This window comes from Cyprinodon tularosa, unplaced genomic scaffold, assembly GCF_016077235.1.
Source record: "Cyprinodon tularosa strain WSP-4 unplaced genomic scaffold, ASM1607723v1 ctg477, whole genome shotgun sequence".
NCBI lineage: Eukaryota > Metazoa > Chordata > Actinopteri > Cyprinodontiformes > Cyprinodontidae > Cyprinodon > Cyprinodon tularosa.
In genome coordinates this window covers 271,067-298,321 of record NW_024039204.1, presented here as the reverse complement: position 1 = coordinate 298,321, position 27,255 = coordinate 271,067, and the positions used below count along the sequence as shown (strand labels likewise).

Sequence of the window (27,255 nt, the reverse complement as noted above, 5' to 3'; positions counted from 1 at the left end):
TTAAATCCCTTCATTGTCCCACAATGGTTTAATTTACTCTCTGCCTTTAACCCATCCCCTTGGAGAACAGTGGGCTGCCATTGTGTGGCGCCCAGGGAGCAGTGTGGGGTTAAGGATCTTGCTCAGGGACCCAGAGTGGCACACTCTGGGAGTCTGTGGGAATGAGCGGGACTTAAAGTCAGAACCTCCGGGCCCCAAGCGCAATGCTCTAACCACTGGGCCACCACTCCCCCCAACATAATGATAAACGTAAAAATCAACAATCTGTCATACAGAGTTAAGCTTAGCCTTTTCTATATGTATCCACTTATGCTAATTTTAGATTATAATATTGAAAAAGATAGCCTTACTTTATATTTAATTTAAAATATTAATATTACCCTTTTTTTCAATGGTATGTCTCCTTTACTGTAGGCATGAAATAGTGACCTATTGTTCAGATCATTAAGGCTATGAAAAGAGATTTCGTATGATCTTAATTTTATTCAAAATTAAAGCAGCACGCAGCATTGGGCGGCCCTTGCAGCTTAGCATGGTTCACTCAATGGTTCATTAAAAACAGAAACCTACTCATCCTATGTAAAATCAGCTTCACAAAGTTTGTTCACAGAAGCAAAGAGTTCGACTTCAGTTTTATCAGCTGCTCTAAGTATAAAGGAATTTAGGTGTGACTGTTTAAATATGCTAACATGCACTTTTTTTTTTTTTTAAAGGTCACGCTGTTACTCCTCCTTCCTAGGTGTAATAGCTATGTCCAAAACCATTCAGCTCAAAGAAAACGCTGTCTTCTTAAATTCTTTTTTTTGACACCTTCATTCAAGGAGGGCGACATAAATGCATGGCAATCTTCTACATTGCAACAAAGTCAGGCCACTTAGTACAGACAGTTTGAGGAGTCAAAATAGCATTCGATTAGTGTCAAACTAAGTATGTGAGCGAGTCACCCATTGGTTCAGATTATAACAAAGTTTTTCAGAAAGAGGGTGTAGCAGATTCAAAACTACGGGAACAGAAATGACTGTTGTTTGATTATCCAAATGGAGCTTTTTCATATTGACCTACTGAATCACCAAACAGAGGTTTCATTGACCTAAATAAAAGATTTGAAGACATGCTCTTTTGCCTTTCTAATGATTTTTTAAATTGAGTCGTCCTCTTTTGCTTTTTAAATTTCTATTGTTTTAAACTTGTTTAGTCAGAATATATTAAATTTGTACTTTTGCATGTTTCCCAAAAAAAGGAACAATGCCAAGTTTTTAAAGTAGTATATTATGTTCACATGCAGGCTTTGTATAGTGCTTTTAACATTCAGCCACACCATTACATCACCTTCTAATATCCTAAACTATTAAATCAACTGATGACTATATCCTTTTATGTTGTTGGGGAGTGGCGGCCTGGTGGTTAAGGGATAGAGGTTGGAATCCTGAGGTTCTAAGTTTAAGTCCCACTCCCATAGACTGCTACTCTGGGTCTCTGAGCAAAGACCCTTAAACCAGCACTGCTCCCTGTGCGCCCCACGATGGCAGCCCACTGCTCCCCAAGTGGATGGGTTAAATGCAGAGATACATTTCTCCGATGTTAGATGAATAAAGCTAAATTCTTTTTTTATTTGATTTTTATTTGCTGTTGTCCAGGTTTGGTTAGCTTGTATGAATTATGGGTATGGGCCATGGTTTGGTCTTCTAGGGCTGTACCCCATCTGCTTCAAGGTCTTACGTGTTTTCATGGGTGACATTCTGATAATATCTTTGTTTAATTACTGTTACTTTTCTAAGAACTCATACCACTCCACTCATTCTCTTTTGACCTCTGGCATTAGGGAAGCATTTTCATCTACAAAATGGCTGCTCCCTGGATGTAGAAAGATGGTTGGGTATGAAAATCCCGTTGGATCTCTGAAACATTCAAACCAACCTGCCAAACATGCTGGTCTGAATATCCACGTGGTTGTATAAAAATCTAAAAATCTTTTGATCAGTTTAAGCTTTGGCGAGTCATCTTTACCATTTCATTCCTAGATTCTTCTAGAAGTGGGTTATTTGTTTTCATGCAGAGCAGGTGATTGGCTTTTTTTTTTTTGTTAGTGGTGACAAGAAGTTAGACTTTACTTAATAGTAAAACTGTTAGTGTTCACACCTGCTTGGAGCTTTTAAATAAAAGCTTTTTTTTTTATTTTGGGTGATCATGAAAACTTTTTACCCCTCTTTCTTCATTCATAAAGGGGTAGAAGAGAACCTGGAATGTGCATTGATGGGTGAGCCAATAAGGCGATGACCTCATCAGGTGCTTGTGGAGTCAGGGATCTCTGATTAGGTGCATGGATCCCCCCCCAGGACAAGCTGCAGAAGTGGCCTTAATAGGATGTGATGTTTTTGGCCCCGGGGCTACGCTCTCTGCCTTGCTCCGCTGAGACGTTGCCAAGGAACTGCACTGATACGCCGACTGCAAAGCACTCAGCTGGCTTACTGTAGGTGGTGGCTGCTGGTTTTAATCGAAACCTGCCCCTGTGTGTGTGAGAACACACCATAAATGGTCAACGATTGAAAGGCTTGAACCTGTGCTCTTTTAGCTCTATGGTAATGTAGGCATGTGACTCATGAGGAAACCAATAAAAGAAACCATGTAAAACAGTAGCAGAAGGTTTGACTTTGTGTTTTTTATTACTGTTTTCCCAGTGTTGTGACCTTCACTTTGGTTTAATGCATCATACGACCTCACAATGATGGCAGCCCCTTTACAGCTCTGATAGTGGCATATTACGCCGACACAGTAATCAACAGAGGACATATGCTGTGAGAGGCTCATGCTTGTGGATCATCCTGTAGCCACTGTGTGCAGGATATGCAGGAAGAGATCTTATATCACAACAGCTGACGTCAGGAAGTCTCAGGAATGAGGTCTGAAGCAGCCAGGAATGTCTTATTATTCTGAGACCGAGGCGTACTCACAGTGTGTTTTTAACTTCTCTAGTTTTCAAGTGTTTTTGAGGTTCAATTTCAGAAGATATACTACAAGAAGATAAAGTGCTAGATGTCTAAGGTTTTCTTATGTTGTGTGGCAACTTCCTGTTAAAGGTACTTTGTCTTTTTAGACAGTTATACCAGATTAAATCTCCGCTAGTCTAAATAAAACTGTGAAGACTACACGGGGTTCTTTTTCTTAGACAAATCTGTTCTCAGGTTTTCTTTACCGTCAATTATTGACGCTAAAACATGGCAATAATGCAAACATATTTACCTTTATTTACATTCCGGTAAGTTTAAGATAGCACAGTGTTGAACGGTATGAACGTATACCAATATTTTTTTTATCATACTGTCCATATAAAAAACCCTTTTATTATTAAGATGTCAAAGAAAAGGTAAAGTTTCCTCCACCATCTATGGTCAAAGTAAGTATCACACTACTTTTGCTCTCTAGTTACTACGTTTCATGCAGTATAAAAAGGTTTTTAATGGTAAAATACCCCAGGGCCGAACTGCAGATATTGTCAGAGTCACCTCTTTTTTTTTTTTTTACCTAAAATGTTCAGATGAAAATGTTCAGATGGAAATAATCAGTTTCTAAATGTGTCTTTTTTTTCTTCAAGTAGCTGGATAAGCTACTCTTTTCTATGGACGCTGTTTGGTTTGAAACCAAATGTGAACATTTGTTAATTCTTTGTTTATTTCTTCTTTTTATCACGTTTTTTTATAATCTTTTTCTGCTAATGTCTGGTTTTGTGTATCTATTAAATGCATGACCTGTTATGAGATAATCGATAAGCAATGAATGGTTGGATGGATGGGCCAGGGTGACTTGTAGCTGGATCCCTCTCGCCTGAAACTTCAAATTGGAATTTTTTGTTTTTTTTTTTACTTGTCTTGTTTTGAAATATTTGCTTCTTTTTAATTAGATTCTTTCCTTCCTCTATGAAAAAAAAAAATCATGATTTCAGTGGATTTAAAGAGATGTTCTTGAGACTAAAGTGAAGGAAGGACACTAGAGTTTGGCTCATTACACAGGAGCAGAGGTGAGAAAGCCGCCACAGGGGAACGTTGTTTTATTTTAATTTGTTTTAGGATGAGCTTGGTGACGCTGACCATGCTTCCAACAACCCACCCTCCTAGGCTAGGTTGCTAAGCTGCGTTTGTTTTTGTTGATCAGCCTTTGACTTTAGGGGTGTGGATCAGGTTACATTTGGGAATGAGGTGTAGTGTTAGATCAGCAGCTCCTTTTGTCCCCTGAGTGGTGAATCTAATGAATCTGAGCTTATAATTTGCTTTGTGTGCAAAGCTACGGTTTTTCCGAAAGTCTTTTGATATTAATAAAAAAAGCTGGTGATTTAACACATTAAATTAGATGCATAAGCATTATTTTTATTTTTTTATATCAGCAGTATAAACGGAGAGAGGATACGTTGTTGTGAAGTTTTCTTGTATATTTAAAAGCTGTTCCTCCTTCAGGGTGTGACTCATGGCTGTCCTGAGCTGACCCTTCACTCATCACAGAGAGATTCAAAGTAATATGGACCTACAGAAATTTCCGGTTTCGCTGCCTACGGATGTGTTACCAGATCTGCTCTCAGTAGCATGGCAGGACTTCATGGCACCTGTGCTCCATAGTGCTGCTATGTCTGTGTTTACCAAACTCTGGCTCTGCGCTAATAGGGCCGCATGTGTGGACAGAGCTGCTGCCGCTGTTGTTAACACCAGTCGCTTTAGACATGGGGGGGGGGGGGGGGGGGGGGGGTGTTAAAGACAGATTCTTTTGCTAAATATACAGAGCAAAATAAGACCTTTCTAAACAACTGTTTGTGCATTATTTTTATTTTTAATGATCCTTTTCAGAAGGTATTTATTTTGAAGATTGTTTTGTGGATTCCTGCTCATTCAAAGGAAAACCAACAGAAAACTGTTTAACACTGTTGACCTTAGTACCTTAATGTTATTTTTATTTATTTAAATACTTTTTACCTCTTAATCTTGTAGTTCGGTATAAATTTAAAGCCACTAAGTAAAGTTTAATACTCATGATTTATGGTTCTATCCAAAAAGGAGAACAAAACTTGTTTTGTTCTGCCAATGGGTATTTTCTAATCATTTAAACAAACAGGGCTTCCCTCTGAGGCAGGCTGCATCATAGCCCTGTGGAAACAGGCTAGTCCTTGCTTTATGTGTTAAATTTGACTATTTGTTACTAATGATGATTCAATCCACTGGATAAAGTTTAAGGACCCATGTTAAATAAATAAGGATAATCTTGTAACTCATTGATTTTCTTTTCCTCTCAACTGCTACTTTAAAAAAATAGATAAAATTGTAGACTATCTTTCAAAATTTGTGTTTGTTAAATAAAAAATGCGTTTACATGAATCAGTTTGCATTTACTGTAGAAAGATAAACCAGAGTCAGCAGGTCAGACCAAAAATTTAACAAAACATTTTTATCAGCTTGAAACACAATGACAAAGAGCAGACAACCATGCAAAAAATAAAAAAATAGATTAAGAGGAATTTAGAGTACATGATTAACTAACAGTCCAGCTTTGAACTGTGGGAGGAAGCTGGAGTCGTGACCTATGCAGGGCCTTCTGAGAACTTCAAAATCTGAATTATTAAATAACGAATGAAAGAGGTTTATGATTTGAAAAATAAGCTTGAAAATAAGCTCAAACAAGCTTATATAAGCTCTGTATAACTTCCATGACTCTTTATAATTTTAGCTTAGTGTATAAAACACAACAAATAGGTTAGGATGTCTCAATCCAACCTTTTCATTTACTGATTTAGCATTGAGTATTGATCGATAACCATATTGATTCATGATTCATATTTACGTTTAGGACTTATTTTGTAGTGGGGAATGTTAGAAAAGGCTAGATAACGCGATATTACTCAGAGAACAACAATGAACAACAATAGGTATGAGAGAAACTGAACTAATTTATCATTAACTAGTGGGTTAGATAAACGTTAACTATCAGTTTGTCCATATGAGAGATTTTAGATGTAGAGCAATGTTTTTGTTTTTTGGGCTGATATTGAGCATTTTCCAATATCAATATCTGATACCAATATCCCCACAAATACTTTTAATGCTTCACACTTACTACAGCTCTAAATAACTGATGCAAATCAGCTGCTTACAGTGGTAAGTTTTCGGACCCTACATTTAATTATTTTAGGAGTGAAATAATTAATCAGATTAATTGTGATTAAACAATTATTGAAATAATCGCCAACTAAGTTTGTAATCGATTCATCGTTAACTGGAGTACAGAGACTGTAAAACATGCCTTTAGCTGACAGAGTAACCTGTTTTAAAAAATTTGCATTTAAGATTATTAACTTTTTCGTCTGTCATATGCTGTATCCAGAACTCCTCAAGAGAAAAGGTTTTACTTTCACCTGGTTTAATTGCTTCCTTCGGCTGTCTCATTATTTATAAAAAAAAAAAAGAATTGACAGATTAATCGATTTGAAAAATAATTGTTAGTTACAGCCCTAATTTATTTATTGTCTTTTTTTTCTTTTTTAGAAAAGCTCATCATACGTACTTCATTTTATATTAAAGTTAGATGTTTTGCTTGTAATTAGCTGAAAGGATAAAAAGTAAAAAAAAAAAGTTTTGTTGCTTGGAGTGCTTGATGGAAGCAGTACATTTAAATTTAAATCTTGCACTACATAAATGAAACAATTTAGAAATTTAAAAAATAATTAGCCCCAAACCTTTAAATTTTTGTATATCATTATAAAATAAATGTTGTAAATTCAGGCTAATTCGCCATAGTCATGGTGTACCCTCTTTCTTTGTGTTTAAAGCAGACTAAACTGATGCAAAAGAATTGACCACAGGCATCTCTTTTTATCAACCAATCAAGCTGTTTCTATTCACTTAATTTTCCCTCTTTCAATTTGTCTCATCATTTTAGATTGCAACCTTTCTCTCTGAAAATACTTTTTGATGCTGCAGAGCCTGAAAGCAATTTATTTAACTCTTTTTTTTATATTTGAATTAACATTTATTTCTTATCTCCTTATCAGCACATTTATTAGGCATTTGGTGTCATTTGGTGTGTCCTAAGACAAAAAAAGTGTGTTTGTAGTCATCACTGTGAGTGGTTTTTCCTCTCATCCATCTCACCCAACATATACAGTACATTATAATTCTCCAGCAATGCCAGCCCTAGCTGCAAGTTGAAAAGTTCAAATGGAAAACAGAGGATAGAACTGAGAAGGGGGGGATTGGCCCTTTGCAGATTACACAGGGGAGCACAATGGTTCAGAAAGATCTGTTTGCAGAACAGAGACGTACCCCTATCTGTATTAGAAAGCTCTACATATGAGTGTTTAACTTCATTTTCCTGTATCTTACAGACTATTGTGTCAATGTCAGAGTCATTGTGACTATTTATAACCCCAGAAGTTACTGCGAAACAACATAATCCCTCTCTTTTGTCCTCCTCAGGTCCGAACGCTATTCGTCAGTGGGCTACCGCTGGATATCAAACCGCGGGAGCTGTATCTCCTCTTCAGACCATTTAAGGTATGTTTGTATGTTTTAAAGAGATGGACTGCAGCAGCTATTCTTAGCTGCCTCTTTTTTTTTTTTCCAGCAGTCAATGAGACCTCCATTAATGGTGATGAAATAAACGGCAATGGAAACTCTCCCTCGAGGTTCAAGTGTCTGTGTTCCTAAAGCCAGGCTTCAATCACATCTTGATCGCGTGTTCATCATGGAAAAAGTGGCTCAATGCCTGCAATCCAAAAAACAAAGCTGTTTGTTTCGCCTGAGAAGCTCCGCTGTCTTGCACTGGCAGAGATTCCTAATCCAGTTGAACGGATGTGGATGTTGTCAGCTTTTTGGCTTGTCGCCCAAGAATAATGCGCCTTAATGGTTCAAGAGCAGTGCTGTTTAAGAGATTGAATCATTGCAATGCATGTAATACCTCTCTTAGACAATGCCTATGGCATGTACCCCAAGTAAAAAGGTTTACATTATGAGTGTTGAGAGCTGAAGGTCTTGAATAATTAGATAAGATGCAAAAATCTAATCCATATCGTCCTCAATAAGGGCTCCATTAATCCACCTTACCATGTAAAGCAAATGTTAAACTCTTTAGCCAATGCCAGTGGTTCAGCTTCAATATTTCCCATTTTTATCACATTATAAACCACAACCTTCAATCTATTTTAGTTGGCTTTTATGTGCATTGCATAAACTGATCCGAAAGAAGTAAATATTACCTTAAATAATAGTGTTTGCCCTTAATCTGAGCAGGTAAAAAGGATGATCTTCCAACAGAATACATATTTTTGCCCTTATAAATAAAACAATTGGAAATTATGCAGTGGAATAAGATCACCAAGTTTGTTTTTTCTTATTTTTAATTTGTCTCATGTAGGCTCCCTACTCATGACAAGGGAACATACCGGTACACTTATTTTAAGAAAAACTGACTTATGTAGATTTCATTTTCTGTAGTGTGACCACAGAAGGGTTTTATTTTTAATTTGTTTCACAAATGAAAAGCTGAAACATAATACGCATTTTCAGCTCCCCCCCAGGAGTAAATACTTTAAAGATCCTTTGTTGCAAAAACGACTCCAATTTTCCTGTGCAATTTATCTACCTTCACATTTTCCGACTGACAAATAACTGTATAAAAGTTTGCACATTTATATTGAAAACCATGTTTATTTTTGAAATATAAAAGTCATATGCACTTTTTTTGCTGTAACACAATTTTTAAAAGGTGCATAAATATAAAGGAATGAATAATATTGAGTTGATTTTACCTGCATTATAGTCTTCTTTTTCTTTTTTAGGGATATGAAGGATCCTTGATAAAACTCACTTCTAAACAGGTAGGTTTATTTTTCTTCGTTTGATCCCCCCCCCCCAAAAAAAAAAAAAAATATATATATATATATATATATATGCCTACATTCCTGCTGCTGCTTAACAAAACCCCCTATCTGTCAGAACCTTAAATTCTTTGGACCTCCTTTTTCCCTCCCTTCTTGGTGGTATCGGCTTGTTGACTGACAGGGATCGGCGCCACATGTTTTGTTTGGAATTACCTTTTAACAGGAAAAAGAAGTTTCCTGTTAGGAGGGAGAGGGGCATATGTTGAACTAACTTGCCTTTGGCAGTCTGATATAGTGCTTGTACTCAATGTCAGCCCTGGTGGGACGTGAAGATCCGTAGTGGGGTTAGGATGGGGGTTTATAGGTGTTAAAAAGAAAAAAAAAGAGCATTTTACATGAAGTTTTGCCTTCAGGGGAGCAGGACTGAACATTGTCTGGCAGATGTCTGTATATCAAATTCAGACACACTTATGGTTTAACATCTCACTGTTTAAGGGCAAGAACGAATGCAATGATAGATTTATCAACCTTTATGATGGTTTAAAGCTGTTCTTAAAAATTACCTAGTTCTTCCCCCAGCTTTTACGACACCCAAAAATCCACACAGGCCACAGATGCACCATGGACCAAGTTATTTATGCTGGTAAAATAACTTTTTCCCTGTAAAGTCTTTTAGTTTTGTGGCTAATTTCTCCTTAAGCAAGCAAACAGAAAATGACAGCTATTTTCTCTATGGTTCTCTTGTGCTCGTAAAAAACCATACACCCATCGAGGTGCATGCTGGTTCTACCATTGACTTAATTCACCCAAATTGCTCATAATTAACCAGGAAAACATAACTAAATAACAAAAAAACAGAATCTCAAAACATATATCAAACAATTAAGTAAAATTAATAAACTTAACTAGATTATCCTCGAAAAATAAAAACTTAGTTAATTATTAACAAAAAATAATTGGCTCCTAAAATAGCAATATTGAAGTTATAGGAGTTTATCACTACTTTCTCATTAGATGTTAAGTATCAGTGGCGGCTTGTGGAGTTTTCTCCACCAGGGAGAAAACGGGAGGCTATAAATTCAAAATAGACATATACCAAAAACCAATCAAACGTATACTAAATTATCACACCAGTATATTTATATGAATGCCAACAAAATAAAGCAATATAAAAACACTTTATTAAAACAAAACATAATTTCATGTACAGGTTTATTTTTTAACATAAATCTTGCCCTTCTGATGCTTTGTGAAGATAAATCTGTGCTTTGCATGGTCCAATGTGGTGTCACAAACCTAAAAAAAGTAATGTACCAGTTTAATAATGGAGAAACTATTAGTAAGCTTTATATTTTTTTAATATATAAAAAATATTTATTTTCTGAAAATGTGTTTATTTAAGAACAAATATACAAAGAAACACCTAGAAAAAGTAGGCTATATTCTATTATTTTCCATGTGAATCCCAGATTGTTTATTCTTCTTTGCCTTTTCTAAAATGTGCTTTAAATCAGACCTACTTTACTTTTCTTTTTCCATGCTGGGTCAGATCCTGAGGTTTGAAAAAGGAGGCAGGGAAAGCAGGATAAAGTGTTAGCCTCGCTACATGCAGTTAGCCAAGCTTTCTTCCTAAACCAGGTCCTAGAAAGGGACGTTTATTGCATGATTTCTCTTTTACTCTCTCTCTCTCTCTCCTTCCCTCCAATGTGTCTCCGCATCACGAGTGGCATCACGAGTGATCTGCAGCTTGACTTTATTGCTTTGTAAAAAAAAATAACGAAGACCGAAAGTAGTTGGCGGATGATGGCTCCCAGGAGAGCCTTATGCTCATATGTGTACACTCACCGGCCACTTTATTAGGTACACCTCTCCAACTGCTCGTTAACACTTAATTTCTAAGCAGCCAATCAAATGGCAGCAACTCAGTGCATTTAGGCATGTAGACATGGTCAAGACAATCTCCTGCAGTTCAAACCGAGCATCAGTATGGGGAAGAGAGGTGATTTGAGTGACTTTGAACGTGGCATGATTGTTGGTGCCAGAAGGGCTGGTCTGAGTATTTCAGAAACTGCTGATCTACTGGGATTTTCACGCACAACCATCTCTAGGGTTTACAGAGAATGGTCCGAAAAAGAAAAAACATCCAGTGAGCGGCAGTTCTGTGGGCGGAAATGCCTTGTTGATGCCAGAGGTCAGAGGAGAATGGCCAGACTGGTTCGAGCTGATAGAAGGGCAACAGTGACTCAAATAACCACCCGTTACAACCAAGGTGGGCAGAAGAGCATCTCTGAACGCACAGTACGTCGAACTTTGAGGCAGATGGGCTACAGCAGCAGAAGACCACACCGGGTGCCACTCCTTTCAGCTAAGAACAGGAAACTGAGGCTACAATTTGCACAAGCTCATCGAAATTGGACAATAGAAGATTGGAAAAACGTTGCCTGGTCTGATGAGTCTCGATTTCTGCTGCGACATTCGGATGGTAGGGTCAGAATTTGGCGTCTACAACATGAAAGCATGGATCCATCCTGCCTTGTATCAACGGTTCAGGCTGGTGGTGGTGGTGTCATGGTGTGGGGAATATTTTCTTGGCACTCTTTGGGCCCCTTGGTAACAATTGAGCATCGTTGCAACGCCACAGCCTACCTGAGTATTGTTGCTGACCATGTCCATCCCTTTATGACCACAATGTACCCAACTTCTGATGGCTACTTTCAGCAGGATAATGCGCCATGTCATAAAACTGGAATCATCTCAGACTGGTTTCTTGAACATGACAAGGAGTTCACTTTACTCAAATAGCCTCCACAGTCACAAGATCTCAATCCAATAGAGCATCTTTGGGATGTGGTGGAACGGGAGATTCACATCATGGATGTGCAGCCGACAAATCTGCGGCAACTGTGTGATGTCATCATGTCAATATGGACCAAACTCCCTGAGGAATGTTTCCAGCACCTTGTTGAATCTATGCCACAAAGAATTGAGGCAGTTCTGAAGGCAAAAGGGGGTCCAACCCGTTACTAGCATGGGGTACCTAATAAAGTGGCCGGTGATTGTATATGTATATTTAAATTTATTATTATTTTTTTTTTGTTATTTGGAAATTTGCTGCTAATTTGTTGATTTGCGGAGCACCTGAACAGAACATCCCACTGCACTGTGTCTGCCTAAAGAAAAAAAAAACTGTAAGGGAAGTAGATAATTATGGAGAACTGTTCCATTCAAAATTAAATAAATAAATATTGCTATTGATAAATTATCAATACAGTTTCCAATGAATAAAAAAATATCCCCATGAAATAAGACAAAATAAATATGTTAATAAAAAATGTGTTTAATTTTATTTCAAGATTTTTATTTATTCAAAGATTTCTTAGTTATGTAATTCATTTATTTCATAATGGAGAATTCATTTGTGACACTACCTATTGAGTGACTTTTATTTTTTAACTGATGTTTTCCTTTTGAGCTCCTTTTATTTCATGTTCTTATATTAAAATGAGGGGGGCAGAGTTTATCTATCGGGCGACGCTGGTAAGAGTTCAGCAGCTGAAACAGGAACTAGCTTGGAAAATATCAAACAGGAGAAGAAGAACACAATTGATGCCGATTTTTTTGGCAGCATTTTGCAAAATCCTTCTGTCTAGATTTATTCAACTGATTTACAATGTTTAAAAAAGAAGAATCTCAGACTTACTGAGAGAGTATTATCACTCCTCTGTGTCCAATCTCTCCCAGGAATTGGATCCTACGCTACTTCTGCGAGTTTTATTTTTTCCTTTCATTTTAAACTTATATAAGAAACAACTGAAATGCACATAAAAATGGTGTAATCATGATGAGCATGTCCGATGAAGATGTCAGAAATGCAGTTTAATGAAGAGAATGTAAAAAGTATCCAACTGGCTCCGAAAAGTAATTACATTTAGTTTTTTTTATGTGTAGCGAAGCATCCCTTGGTGATATAAGAAGAGAAATAAGTACTTTTAGTACCATAATTTCATTATTTATGGCGACCTGGATTAATATCTGCTTGGACATGCGCAAATGAGCAGATGGTATGGATCGTGCTTCCGGTACAGATCAGTTCATGATAGAGCCAAATGGAGCTCAGCGAATGGGAATACTCTAATTTGGTCATCATGAATGGAGTACTTCAGTTTCTGCAAAGCAGATACACTCTGTCAATCCTAACCAGCGCCACCCACAATTCCCCCCCCCTTATTTGGATATAACAACATGAAATCTGAATGAAAATCTTTAATGTGTGCTTAAAATGAATAATGAAGTAAAAACAAATAGAAGTCAGCAAATAGGTAAAGTAGCTTTACAAAATAAATATTAAAATGATTAAATGATAAGCAAATATGCTTCCAGAGTTTATTGTGCTGCTCTTCCTGTATTGTGAACAGCAATCCCAAGTTGAACTGGGAATCTGCAAAGATGTGGATGTGCATGAAAGTTAAGCTGAAAAAAAAAAAGTATTAACTCCCTGTGAGTCGACTTGCCTACAGAACATGAGAAAAATCTGAAAGTGAACAGGTATGGGAAAATAAATGGCTGACAGCAGTCAAAGTCCATAATTTGGCCCCTTTGAAAAGAAAATAGAAAATAAAAAAAACCATTAGTTGCATTAATGAATGAGTCAACTGCACCATACTCTGTGTTTGAACCAAACAAAGGAATTAGTTTTGAGCTTCCCTTTAGGCTGGCGAGAATCATGAGATTATAAGCCAGAAAACAACCTTGTGCTACTTTAGATTCCAAGATGTAAGTCATTAGGTAATTGTATTTCTTTTTTTTCTTTTTTTTTTTTTTGGATTTGTTACAAAGAATTGACCAAATCTGATGCTCTTGTCTCCGAACTAGCCCTTGAGCTTACTGAAAAGGGGCATCTGTTACTTTCTGCCTCCCATAAATGCCATCCTCAACATGACAAATGCCAGCTAATGCTCACGTTCAGTCAGGAGTAACAAAAGACTGTCTAGAAGTGTCCCTGCTTTGTTTTGCCCCCCCCCCCTCCACTAATGGCAATGACGATGGCGACATAAATCAATCGATTGGCCCCTCTCTCTCTCCACCAGTCAGAGAACTCTCTGCCATCTCCATATATAGCAGCAGCAGCAAGACCTCAGACCCTTTCTATTTATATTCCCGCTATGCTTCCTCCTCCTGACGTCTTTACTAAGTCCTTTTTCTTTAATGTTCGCGTTTCGACTTTTTCTCCTTTCCTCCCCCTCCTCTTCTTCCTGCTTCTCGCTTCACTTATTCCAAATTCCCATAACCCTCCACTGCTTTTCCAGATCACAGACAGTAGTGCGAACCCAAGGGAGCAACATGTTTTCAGGCTCCCTATCTACATGAACAGCAAAATAGTGAATTTTATGTGACATTCACACCTGCATCGTCTTATTCTCCTTTTTTCCCCCTTTTTTCTTCTCCTCCCTGTCACAGCAACAGGTCTTTGAAGTTAACAGATTCTAAAAAAGATGTCACGAAACAGGCCCACTGGAGGAGCTTTTAAAAGCTCTGGCCTCACTTTCTTCAATTTTCACCTCTCACCTTTACACTCTGCTCTCATTTGTCTTGTTCTCTACATTCATCTCTCTTCTTCTCCCTCCCTTCAATGCTTCTTAAAGCTTTTTCTCGTTCCTCACATTGCCCGTATTTGGGCAAAGGAGAGCCTGAACCTGAACTCCCCCTTTTTGCAGAGCTGAACTGCCTGTTTACCTCTCCCGTTTCTTCTCTATCTCTCCTCATGTTGCCAAGGTTTTATAAACAGGGTGAAAAAGAGAAAAAAAAGTTGACTCTGATAGGAAATGAAAAAAAAAATTATATATATAATAAAAAAGAACAACATGTTTTGTCATTCAGACAGAAATGCAGACTCAGTTTTTTTGCCCTAAACCATGTTTCTTTCTTTTTATTCTTTCTTTTTCTCTCCAGCCGGTGGGGTTTGTCAGCTTTGACAGCCGATCAGAGGCGGAGGCTGCTAAGAATGCCTTGAACGTAAGTGTCATGCCCTCATCGCTTGAGCAGCAGCTCAGTGCAAAGCATGTTTCTTATTTTTTTGCATCTCAAATGGATTTAAGGGAAAGGAAATACACATATTATTCCATAGCCCATTAAGTGCAAGAAAAAAAACTCAAAAATGAATGCAAATATAGTAAAGATAATTCAAAATACGGTGCACTTTGGATGCAACAGGATCTCACAACAGTTTGTAATCTAAGTGATGTTTGCTAAAAAGCCAGCTGCTGTCAGTAGGTGAGTTCGCCTGGTGAAGTAAGTTAATGCCAAAATATGAAGGTGATTGCTTTGTTGGAGTCTTTTTATTTTAAAATGAGTGGAAGTAGACCTTGACTTGCTTCATGTTGATAGTCACCTAATTAAAGATTCTGTTTACTGGCTGCTAATAGGCAGGTAAAAAAAAAAGCAGACCAGGACTCAACATCTATGAGATTGATTATTTTTTAACACTTCAGTACGGTGGCTGAGAAGTGCAAAACACATTTACAATTCAAAAACACATTAGCAAAAAAAAAAAAAAAAATAACATTTGAAGAAACAAAATTATATTTTATGAAACAAATGTATTTTTGAAAAAAAAGTTTAAATTTTTAAAAACACATTAACAAATAAAAAACAAAATAACATTTGAAGAAACAAAATTATATTTTATGAAACAAATGTATTTTTGAAAAAAAGGTTTAAATTTTTAAAAACAAATTTACATTTTAGCAAACAAATTTACATTTTAGGAAACAAATTCACATTTTAAATAAGTTAGATTTTAGGTGAGAGAAAGTTTCATTTTAGAAAAAAAAAAAATACATTATAGGGAAACAAATTTACAGCTAAAAAAAAATTGACCGTTCGGAAACACTTGTACAAGTGCAAAGACAAAACTGCAAGTGGCAAAACACAGTTACATAGCCAAAAACAAATTAACAAAAGACGGCTACACGGAAAGGGAATGTCCCAGTGGCCGGATGTGACGTCACGATTACCCTGACTTGTAGTACAAACAGCTCAATCTGTAGTCCTCCTGCTTCACGTGAAAAGACAGCAGCGATTTTAGATGGAAAGAATTGCACTGAAGCTGTTTTTCTTAAGTTTACGCTAACCGAACAATGTTTTGCCCTTATTGTGGTCTCTGGAACTTTTACGGGACACGGACCAGGTGGCAGGACCAAGCTGCAGGGCCGAGCTCAATTCGTGGCAGTGGCTGCGTTACAGCAGTTCCGGTGGTCCTGCCACCTGGTCCGTGTCACGTAAAAGTTCCAGAGACCGTCCGCACGAAGAACAAAATGGTGTAAATTGGCTGAAATTTGCTCCACAATAATAAAATCGCCGCTGACTTTTCACGTGAAGCAGGAGGACTACAGATTGAGCTGTTTGTACTACAAGTCAGGGTAATCGTGACGTCACATCCGGCCACTGGGACATTCCCTTTCCGTTTAGCCATCTTTTGTTAATTTGTTTTTGGCTATGTAACTGTGTTTTGCCACCTGCAGTTTTGTCTTTGCACTTGTACAAGTGTTTCCGAACGGTCAATTTTTTTTTAGATGTAAATTTGTTTGCTAAAATGTTATTTGTTTTTTTAAAATTTAAACTTTTTTTCAAAAATACATTTGTTTCATAAAATATAATTTTGTTTCTTCAAATGTTATTTAGTTTTTTTTTTGTTAATGTGTTTTTGAATTGTAAATGTGTTTTGCATTTCTCAGCCACCGTACTTCAGGTACTTTGTAGAACAATAACAAAAGTTGTCAGACAAGAAACAAATTATTTGTAAGCACCTCGAAAATGTTTCTCTGTTATAATTATGCTAAAACTGGTATTCTCTTAAAACATTTCCATTTTTTATATGGCCGCCTTTGTAAGAAAAGAAACAAAATGTGGTTGAGAGAAGAGAAAAAAAACACTTTGGAAGGAGAAAAAAAGATACCGTGATTGGCTAACTATTAGATGCGAACAATGCTAAAGCTGTCATTTGTTCAGGGAGAGCAAGCTGAACTGAATGTATGTAATCTGAACAAAGGTTTTGGAAAATACAGTTGAAGATTTTGCTAATAAAACCATGCCTACAGGTCACTTTTAGTCTTATTTACAAAATCCACCAATGATTTTAGCTATCTTTGTCATGAAACAGGACAGAAGGACCCAGTATTGAAAACGAGACAGACAGTGGGATAATTCAAAGGTTTATTAACACTATAGCGGGCTGTGGATCCACCGTATCAGTGCGTAGGGCGTCTATCACCGAAGCTCTGTTGCAGAAAAACGCAGGTTAGTGACCATGATAATCGTACAGATGAAGATTTTTTCACAAGAGTCACTAACGTGGTTTAAAAGTTCAGTCCATTGCCAGAGAACAAGGTAGGATCCAGCCGGTGGGCTGCTAACAGAATGTGGCAGGCTATAGTGTCCCAGATGCTGTAGCCCTGGAGAACATGCAGGAGTCCAAAGTCAGGTCGGGGAAACGGATCAGAACAGGAAGGCTCAGAGGTCCAGGAGTCCAAAGACTCAGTTCAGGCAGCCCGTTCAGACGCAAACAGACAGGCTCAGTGGTTGATAGGCAGAACTGGTCAGGATCAGGAAATCAGAAACTCTCGAGAATGCTAAAAACTCCTCTCAACACTGGCACGAGAGAAGGAGAACTAGAGCAATAATCTGGCCTTGATGGCTTAGACTGAGCAGTTTATATGGAAGCAGGAGCAGGTGGATCAGATGAGCAGTGATGAGCAACCTGGCTGGGTTAGACAGGTGTATGGAATGAGCAATTAAGCCAGCCATCATTGCCAAGATCATGACAATCTTAGTACAGTATTTCTAACTATTTTATTCCCTCAGATGTTAAAGACAAACTTCTTTTCAATAATCTTTTAGGTCTTTGTACAATCCTCTAAATGACTAAATTAACACATTTTGAACGCTAGTATCTTGTTATTTATTAAAAAGACATTCTATCCTTTTATAAAAGTAAAAAAAATCTGCATAAATTAGAGGCTGGTACTTGGCCATAGATTCTGATCACTGTGTCTATACTTAGTAAGACACAGGCTATATACAGTACATTATAAGCTTCCTTAGCATTCCTAGCAGTCCTTAACAATATGGAGCCCTATCATGCACCATTTGAAGGAAATTAACGTCTTTGAGCTTGTCTGTGAATGTTGCAAGTTTTAGAGAAAATTAGGTTTCTTTTGTGTATAAATAGAGGATATTGATCTAGGCCTTAATTTTAATCTCCCTTATTTCAGACTGTGGCTTAGTAGAAGCCTCAGGCAGGTTAAAAAAAAAACAACAGAGACCATATTCGCAGTTTTAGACGCTGTCTTTAGAAAAACATTGGCAGGCATGAACTTCGACTTTCACAACCTTTACTTTCTTATTGTTATTCATATATTTAGAATCTTTGTTGATTTCTCCGTGACGGAAAAAGATCACTTTTATCTCTATAACTGAAGTGGGACCGTGACAGTGGAGTGTGTTGTCTTTCTGATGTTAGAAATGCTGGTGCGTATCAAAGGCAGAGCAGAAAGAAGAAGAAAGGAGAAAAATTATCATCTTATTATGAACTGAACCAGCAACACTCACATTATTTCTGTAGAATCTCTAAGTGGGAATTCTTTTATTTTGTTGGAGGAAGAGTTATGATCCCAAGAGGTCGTATGGAGATACGTTTTTTTGTAGACATCTTTCTGCATATTTAGATATGTGGAAAATTGAGAAACCTCCAGAGGGAACAAGCAAGTTCTTTCCAATCAGGAGCTCTGATATGTTTCTTCTAAATTACAAAAAACATTAACATTTACCATTGGTGGGGGTGCAGAAGAAACTTAGAAGCCCTCCAAAGTGGATATCCAGCTCGGTTCGAACATCGAAGAGCAGGGCCCCCTCATTATAACTCCGCAGCTTATTACACCTCTGCAGCTACTACCGGTAGAAGCTGCGAGCCACCCTGAGCCGAGGCAATCCCAGTTAATTCCTCCCTGTTTCATGAGAAGAGTCTTCACTCGCTTGTTGGAGCTCAGCTTTGCCCCAGCCTGCTGGGACGAGATGAGAAGCCCATTCCCCGGCAACTCCTTGCTCTTTTGCCGCAGAGAACTTCACACCTCAACTGCTTCCATCCTTAGCAGATCGGACCTTTGTCTTATCCAGACAACTAAATACGGTTAATTTTAATGTGTTTTTGGCTGCCTTTGAAATTTAATCCTATTGGGTTATTTCCAAGCCAATTTAACTCATATCCACTTTGATTTTGGAAAGAAGAATTATTTCTTCCACATTCTTAGTGTTTCCTCTTGCAAAAATAACGAAGGGGGGAAACGATTCAACCAACTGGTCATGTGGACTAAAACAGCCTTTATATTTGACTTGTCATGAGCAGTAGTCTGTTAGGACTTTAACAGTGGCATGTCAGGCATTTGCTTAAACTTTTGGCTCCTTTCAAGCATCAGCACCAAACCATGTCATTACAAATGAGGGATCAGATGTCTTGGTATTATATTACAGTTCCGGAGTCAGTCAAGAGGAAGCGTATTCAGGTTCTGTGGCTTGTGTGCCTTGACTTTTAAATGACAACATGTGTTAGCCAGAGTGTCATCGACCTTTGATTCTAAATTGCTCAGTAATCCACAGTGAGCAGCTTTCATCATACATCAAATATTAAACTGCATAAATTTCAATACAATTCAAATCAGTATCTATCTAGATATTTATACATATATATCTAGGTTGGTAGGTAGGTATACAGACAGACAGACAGACAGACAGACAGACAGACAGACAGACAGACAGACAGACAGACAGACAGACAGACAGACAGACAGACAGACAGACAGATAGATAGATAGTCATCAAAATGACTCAATCCTGGAATGAGATGCGGCTAAATACATGTACCAAACAAGGGAACCTACTATTAAAAAAAGCAAAACAAAGAGTAGACAAAGGTTATCACTTCAGCAATGACTTCACCCACTGAGGCCACACCTCTAAACCCACAAGCACTGATGTAAGAGAAAATAGACAAAGGAAAAAAAAAAACCAAGGCCAGTAATAGCTCCTTCAGTGGCTATGTCCAGAAAAGAGACACATTTTAACACAGTAAGTATCGTGTGAGGGCTTTTTCTAATGAGAAGGAAAACCTAATAGCGCTAGCAATTATTTTTAGTCAAAAAACACATTGATAGTGACTCCATCTGTAGAATCTCCTCCATAAAGGCATCAAAAAGGTAGTCAGTAAGTTCTCCGTCACTGTAACCCTATAGCAGTACAACCATATGGATGGCTCATGAAAATAAAAATCACCCTAACTTAACTAAGCTAGACATTTGAAGCTCTATATATTCCTGTGAATTTCTGTGAAATGCAAAAATTTAGCAAACTTTCACAGTTCCAGAAACCTTACATAGTAAACCTTAAAACAATGCAAAAGGATTATTTTTCTGCAGCATTCTCTATCAATCTGCTTTACTGCTTTACCAAATGCAGGACAGCAGATTTTATTTTTTTTTATCCCCTCCTCATTTATCACATAACAGCATGAGTGCCAAGCCAAATAGTTCAGCCACCCTGTTTTGAAGGGTGGTTGTGAAAGCAATGTAATCCTGGATTTAACATCATTAAGAGTCATTTTGTGGCGAACCCTAATCTCTCAACAAAGTTGCCTTGAGCAACCTTCAAGGGAAACAAAATGACATCTTAGCAGTCTGAAAACAGCATGTCTGCCTCTCTTGTTGTTTTAACTGTAGAAATAATTGACGTTGTTACACAACAACCGAAACATGAGGAAAGTTCCGACATGTGAGCCGACTTAACTGAACTTTGAGAGCACATAATCATTCAAAATATCAACCGGAACTTGCTGATTTTTTGTTTCCTCTGCCTTGAAATCCTTATTTACTGTTATTTGAAGGAGTTTATTTAAAATTTCACTGCCTCTAAAACATCCCAAGAGAAATATTATGAGTGGCCGTCATTGCCAAGTTAATGCTTCCAAAATTTCCATCCTCATTTATAAGCATAAAACCTTTTAGAAAATAGACCAAGAAGTGTAATAACAGTATTAATAAAACTCTAAAGGACATAATTGTTTAAACTCTTATATTGTTTACCAAGAGGGAAGTTATAATCTTATATTGTGATGCTCATTTTTGAAACCTGAAAACATTAATAACGCTAAACAAAGCAAAGCAAAAAAAGTGTCAAAAATGAATGAAATTATACATTTTAAAGATCAATGTTAAAAGTTTAATTTTGATTTTCAAGTACTTATACAAAATGAAATAAAAAGCCAGTTAAACACCAGAGATGTTTCAAGATTTTTTTTGTAAATAATGCAGTTTTCTTCAGTCAGATCTAATATCAAATGATAATTCTAGTTTTCATAAATAAAACTAAGGTTTACCACATCCCAAACTCTTTATTAAAGAAGTTATAATCTGTGTAGAATATATTAAATCAATTGTGATGAGTCCATACTATAGAGTTTTCTAATGTTTGTTTCAACCCTTTCTAGGTGAACCTACAGGTAAAAGAAGACGTTCCCTCACAGCCTCATAGATATAGAGAGCTTTTGCAAGTTAGGTTGGACAAATATTGTCAATTAAAGATGTGGGATACTGACAGACTCTAAAGGCTATTTAATAAGTTATTACCATATAGGGTGTGCACACTTTAGGCTAAGAACAAGACACAATGACACAATGTCTCCAGGTTTTTTACTCAATGCAGCTTATCCCCTTGTATGCTTGACAAAGACCACAAGTTTACAACACCAAACAACATATATAAGTAGAAAACAGTTGTATCCAAAGTTTTTAAAGCCTCTTTATGTCATCCAAGAGTGACAGTAAGAGTTTTTCACAATCTGTTGTTCATAGTGATATTATTGGGCTAAATCATTCAACGTCTCTAGATGTTTATATACGTGAACTGTTGCTCTTCCACCATGTTTTTCTGCACAGAGCTTTCATTATAGAAAGTTTTTCTAGCTGTGCAGAGCAGAAAGTCAGGCCTCTCAAACCTCGCAGATGTGTCAAGCATAAACCAAGCTTGATGCACGCAACAACAGCAAGTTTTTTCGCCTTGTAGAAGAAATTAGTTTTTCAATTGAATTGTAGATGGTAAGTTTGCCATTATACTCGGAAGACGACTTTAAAAGATTTAGCATGTTTCATTTTATTTACGTGCTGTAAACCAGGTATTTTATCAGTGTTTCTGAAGGCACTGTACTTCGCCAGGTAGTAAAACACTGATGGCCACTTTTTTTAATTGTTTGGCCAAAAGAAACGTATTTGTAATTTCGGATAAGAAACTAGAAATTCTTTGCACAATACTTTGTACAATGGATATACCAAACTGTCTCTCATTATTGTTCCCAATGGCCAAATGAAACATATGACTTTTTAAAGCTTTATCCAAATACTAGAACAGTTTGTACACTTCCTCTGTCCTTTTGTTTTTATCGTGCCTTACAATCTCTTTCTGTTTTATCTCAGGGGGTCCGTTTTGATCCAGAGATTCCCCAAACTTTGCGGCTGGAGTTCGCCAAAGCTAACACCAAGATGGCCAAAAACAAGCTGGTCGGCACTCCCAACCCCCCTCCTTCCCAACAGAGCCCCGGGCCACAGTTCATTAGCAGAGACCCATGTAAGTGCTCCCATCACTCACCCATCCTTGAGTATTTCTTACTTTGTGATGCTACTTTGTTTGGCTGTAGTGGACCGGACAGCTGTTTCCCTTTAGGCCTTTATTTATCAGACATAATCGTGTTCTTCGGTGGACAAACAAAATAGAGACTGCTGTGTGTATGTTTTTCTCATATCGAAGATTTTAGACCCATTTAGACAAAGCAAACATGTTTGTTTTGCTCATTTTTTACCAAACATTTCACAAAACCGAAACAAAAAAAGTCAAATGTTTATTGAAATGCTGACATGCTGATTTATTTTGAGCTCATTTGGTCAGAGATTGATACTCTCACTGATTGAGTATTTATTAACCGTGTAGCTTCATTGTGTTGAACCTGAAAGTACCAGGTGTGTTTGGAATGTGTTCATGCAGCTCCTTGCTAGTTAAATATTTTTTCCATGGGGTTAAAGGGTTTTGCTGGTATCATTCATTGATAGTTAAACATAGACCAGCTGTAATAGTGCATTCTTCCTGAATGACCAAACCGCTCTTATCTTGGATCTTTTCTTTGCCAGAGAAGGGGGTGTTACTGGGTGCCTCAGAGGAAAATGGACGGAAACCATTAATGAAACCTTGACGTAATCACCAGGAGAGAAATTTCATTCACTTCCTGATAAGAGTTGTTTTAATCAGTGATTTTTTTTTATTTTCCTGATCATTGTTTTGATAGGGAAGTACAGATAAATGCTCCTTAAGATTATGTTTGTCTGACGGTTCTCCAATGAGTTACCCAATGTTGTCTGATTTTACGTTATTAAGTGTGCACTCCCTGTTCACCTTACCTCACTTGTGCACCTTTTTTCACAGTCACCTTGCACTCAGATTTACGATTAAACTATGGCCGAGGTGGTTTCCTCTCATTTGCAACTTCTCTTATCTACTGTTAACCTGCCTGTAAAGCTTTTTGTTCTCACATTTAAAAATACAGTCTATAAAGGGGCCAACCCAGATGTATATAAAAATCATTCAGTGACATCCATCATTTTTGATGGCTTAATCGCATTTGCTGTATCTGTTGTCACAACCCAATCTATACTGGGCTCACAATCTGTACCATCAGCTCATTTGCGCATGTGCAAGCAGATATTGATCCAAGTCACCATAAATATCATATAATTATCATACTCAAAGTACTTATTTGTGTTCCTTTAAAGCCAGAGTTGTCAAGTGACAAATTACAAATAATTTGTTATCTTAATTAAGTAGAAATTATATCTATACTTTATTAAGTAATTATTTTTTTAGATCTTTACTTTTTGCTTTACAATTTTTTTTGCAATTATCACTACTTTCTACTCCCAAAATTTGAAATCTTTTTTTTCATCTTGTTTCATAAAAAAAAAAAAAAAATCAAAGTAATTTATATTACTATATGTATATAGTAATATATAAAGTAATTTATAAAAAATGTATATATAATTATTTATTTCTGGAACACAAAATAGCCATTGTCATGTTTTATTTAAACTATTTTGAAACAATTTTCCAGGAGCTGCGCCCTGAGCTCTCCTATACCTTTGTATTGCAGAGGAGCTACTGCAACTTTTAAGAGTCAATTGGCAAAGGTTTTTGTGCCCTAGGGTGGAAAAATATCACCAAGTTCAGATACTTTAGAAGAGATCCGAATAAAAACATGTGGAAATAAGCAGAACTCTAGTAAACTAATTTATGAGATTCGTTTTGAAAGGACGCATTTCAAAAGAATGTTTGAGTTTATCCAGTTTATAGTCGATATAATTATTGAAATGAAAGATACAACTAATTCTTTTAGACACGACCTCTTCAGACATTTCTGACCTTAAGAATCCACTATTTATACATTCAAATACAATGAAATTTACAGACTTTGTATATTATAGAATAATGGAAAAAATGTTCAAAGCAAGAAAATAAATAACTACCAGATTGTATCCAGAAGTTATTTTCTACTTTAACAAGTAAATATAATATATAATTTTAGAGATAAATCTAAATTCACTTTACAGAAAGTCAAAACTGTAATCAAAATTAGATCTATTTCTGTCACCGGAGTTAGAATGTGGAACAATGCTAATTTAGGTACGGTCATGTACATATTTGCTTAGTTTCAATTTTGAAGGATTTCCCATCAGCCAAAAAGTGGGCTACAAATCCAACATGGCTGCTGCATTGTTTATTTGTATATCTTGAAGCTTGAATGTAATAAAACAATGTTATATGCAAAATACCATACAGTATTCATTAGTAAATCTGTTGCTGTATAGTCTGAGCATGTTTATTGGTATGCCTGGTTACTGAGATAAACAATGAGCAAACCTCACTGGTTTTCCAGGCTGGAGCTGGAACATGGATCCCAGATTTAATTTCTGATTTTAAACAATAAAGTAGCACTAAGTTAGGAAAAAATGGAGATGTTGTTTGTTGTTTGTTTTGCAGAGGATATTTTTTCAAAGATGTTGAAATAGTGTATTTCTTAAAGCAACACTGAGCTCTAATTGATGGAGAACACTCCTGTTTAGTCTCCTGTTGAGTCAAAAGGCCAATGCTTAAAAATGGCCGTGCGAGGTACTCCAACACATGGAGGAATCCAAAGCTTTACAGGCTCGCAGTGAATGTTTGAAGTTGTTAAGCTTTAACTAAACAGTGCTTGGACAAATGTACAATGTTTGGGCTTTTAGAGGGTTTAAGGCAATGAAATAAGAGGAATCAACTTCACAAAATGAAACTTCCCCTCCAGTGCACACCTCCACAATCACCTTCATCACTGCCACCTCCACCCTGTCTCTCTATCCACCCTCCCATCCACGTTACCACTCTCCTCACTCCACTCCTCCTCTTCTTCTTTCCACAGATGAGCTTACAGTGCCCGCTCTCTATCCCAGCAGCCCAGATGTGTGGGCGTCATATCCGCTGTACCCGGCAGAGCTGTCGCCGGCCCTTCCACCCGCTTTCACCTACCCCTCCTCGCTCCACGCTCAGGTAATCTGCAAATTCCATCTCTCGTTTCCCATCCACATCATCACCACCACCACCGCTCCTTTTCACCTACCGCCACGTCCAACACAGGAAATGCTGCTGTGCTCATCCTCTTAATATGCAATCTGTCCCATTTCACTCATGCATTTGCGGGTAAAAGCAGTTCAGAAAATATTAGGTGCGTTCAAACAGAAATCCAACACCTAGTTTGTTTTACAAAAAAAAAAAATTGTGATATCTGCACACCTTCATGTTAAAGTGTGTTCAGTTTGATCATTATATAATATATTAATGAACATGTAAATGAATGAAAAATGGAAATTATTGTTTGTTTTAATGTTTAAAATGTGCCAATATTTATTAAGTTATAATTGTTTTGTTGGATTATGGTGACTGTGAGCTTGGTTAAACAACAATAGCATATTAGATGAACCGTCCCTCAGAAATCAAGATTCTTTAAAATAGGGATGTATTAACCAGTAAACTAATTACAATTTAATCATTCTTTAAAGATATATATAAAAAAATAATGTGTATTCCTTATGATAAATATTTTCAGGATTGTTTTGCAAAAGTAAAACATCAGAAAGTTAAGTATTTGCATTGAGCTTGCAATAAAAGCTTAATGCAAACAAATATTTTGAAGTGTTTTCACAAATGCATGACTAAAATTATGTTTAAAATTATTAAATCTTTTAGACAGTTGCCTCAAAATCTGCAAAAATTATTGCACAAAATCAATGGCGTTCCATTAAAAAGACCAAAAATAATCATTTCCGTTTTCAGTTTGCATCATTGTTTTATCATAATCTCCCTCTATAATTAAGCCCACTTGGTCCAGCTCATCAAGGTCTTTATATCCACACAGATCAAACTGTGAGCTTACATTAGAGTTTTGTTATTGATCTCATGAAATTCTTCTCATGAATCCTGTTAGATTTAGACTCACCCATTAACACAACCTCAGTGTCAGGCTGGTTTGTCGGCTGGATTTGATCTCAGTATCTGAGGTATTGCTTTTAATTGGATCATCCAGTGTGATTCAAACCTGCTAAAGGGGGCATATAGAATACATTTCCATTCATAATACAAACACTTACGTCTTTTCAGCTTAACGCTCTGCCCCTCCTTGACAGTGACAGTAGCTAAGACTACAGATGAAGTCAGAATTGAAAATGAGGGCATGCATGAATCTGCCTTGCTTGCTTTTTTCCATATGCGTGCCATTGATGTGCACATGTACTGACAGAGGGAATCTATCTCTCTGATTTCAGTAAAGGGATGTGGTCAGCAATGGCCGATTTTAGAGCTTCCTCTGACCAGGAGTAGGGGCTGACATAATAAGCTAGGAAGGGCAGGCCAACACTTGCATACACGCAGGGCTGAAGAATCAGATATAAATCATGTTAACGTGAGCTCACCTTACTGGCTCCACAGCTAATAAGCTGATGTCATCTGCGTTAGTGGCTGCTAAGAGGGGTTTTTAGGCTGAATGAAGTCAGCAAGTTAACTGGATCCAAAGAAACTAACTACTTAAACAGAACAGTAAGCCCTTACAAAGAAAACACATTTTATTTATTATTTCAATTTAAAATGCTTTATTAAATATTTTTCCCATAGCAGTTTTCTTTTATTTATTTATTTCTGTCACACTAACATGTTTGAGATTATCACACAGATTTGAATTTTAAAGAAAGACAATCTCAGTAAATAAAGGAGGGTTTGATTTATTGAGGAAA

The 27,255-nt window shown here is 36.9% G+C and overlaps 1 protein-coding gene across 2 annotated transcripts in view; it reads left to right on the top strand.

Moving 5' to 3' along the window:
- The window catches only part of LOC119794372 (RNA-binding protein with multiple splicing-like), a 63,383-nt gene that overhangs the window by 15,714 nt on the left and 20,414 nt on the right, over positions 1-27,255 (top strand). For both annotated transcript variants that reach the window (XM_038301897.1, XM_038301896.1), the window contains exons 2-6: positions 7,452-7,529; positions 8,813-8,851; positions 14,804-14,866; positions 22,369-22,519; positions 25,392-25,519. In XM_038301897.1, the coding sequence (XP_038157825.1) occupies positions 7,452-7,529; positions 8,813-8,851; positions 14,804-14,866; positions 22,369-22,519; positions 25,392-25,519 (459 nt within the window). The remainder of the gene's footprint in view (positions 1-7,451; positions 7,530-8,812; positions 8,852-14,803; positions 14,867-22,368; positions 22,520-25,391; positions 25,520-27,255) is intronic.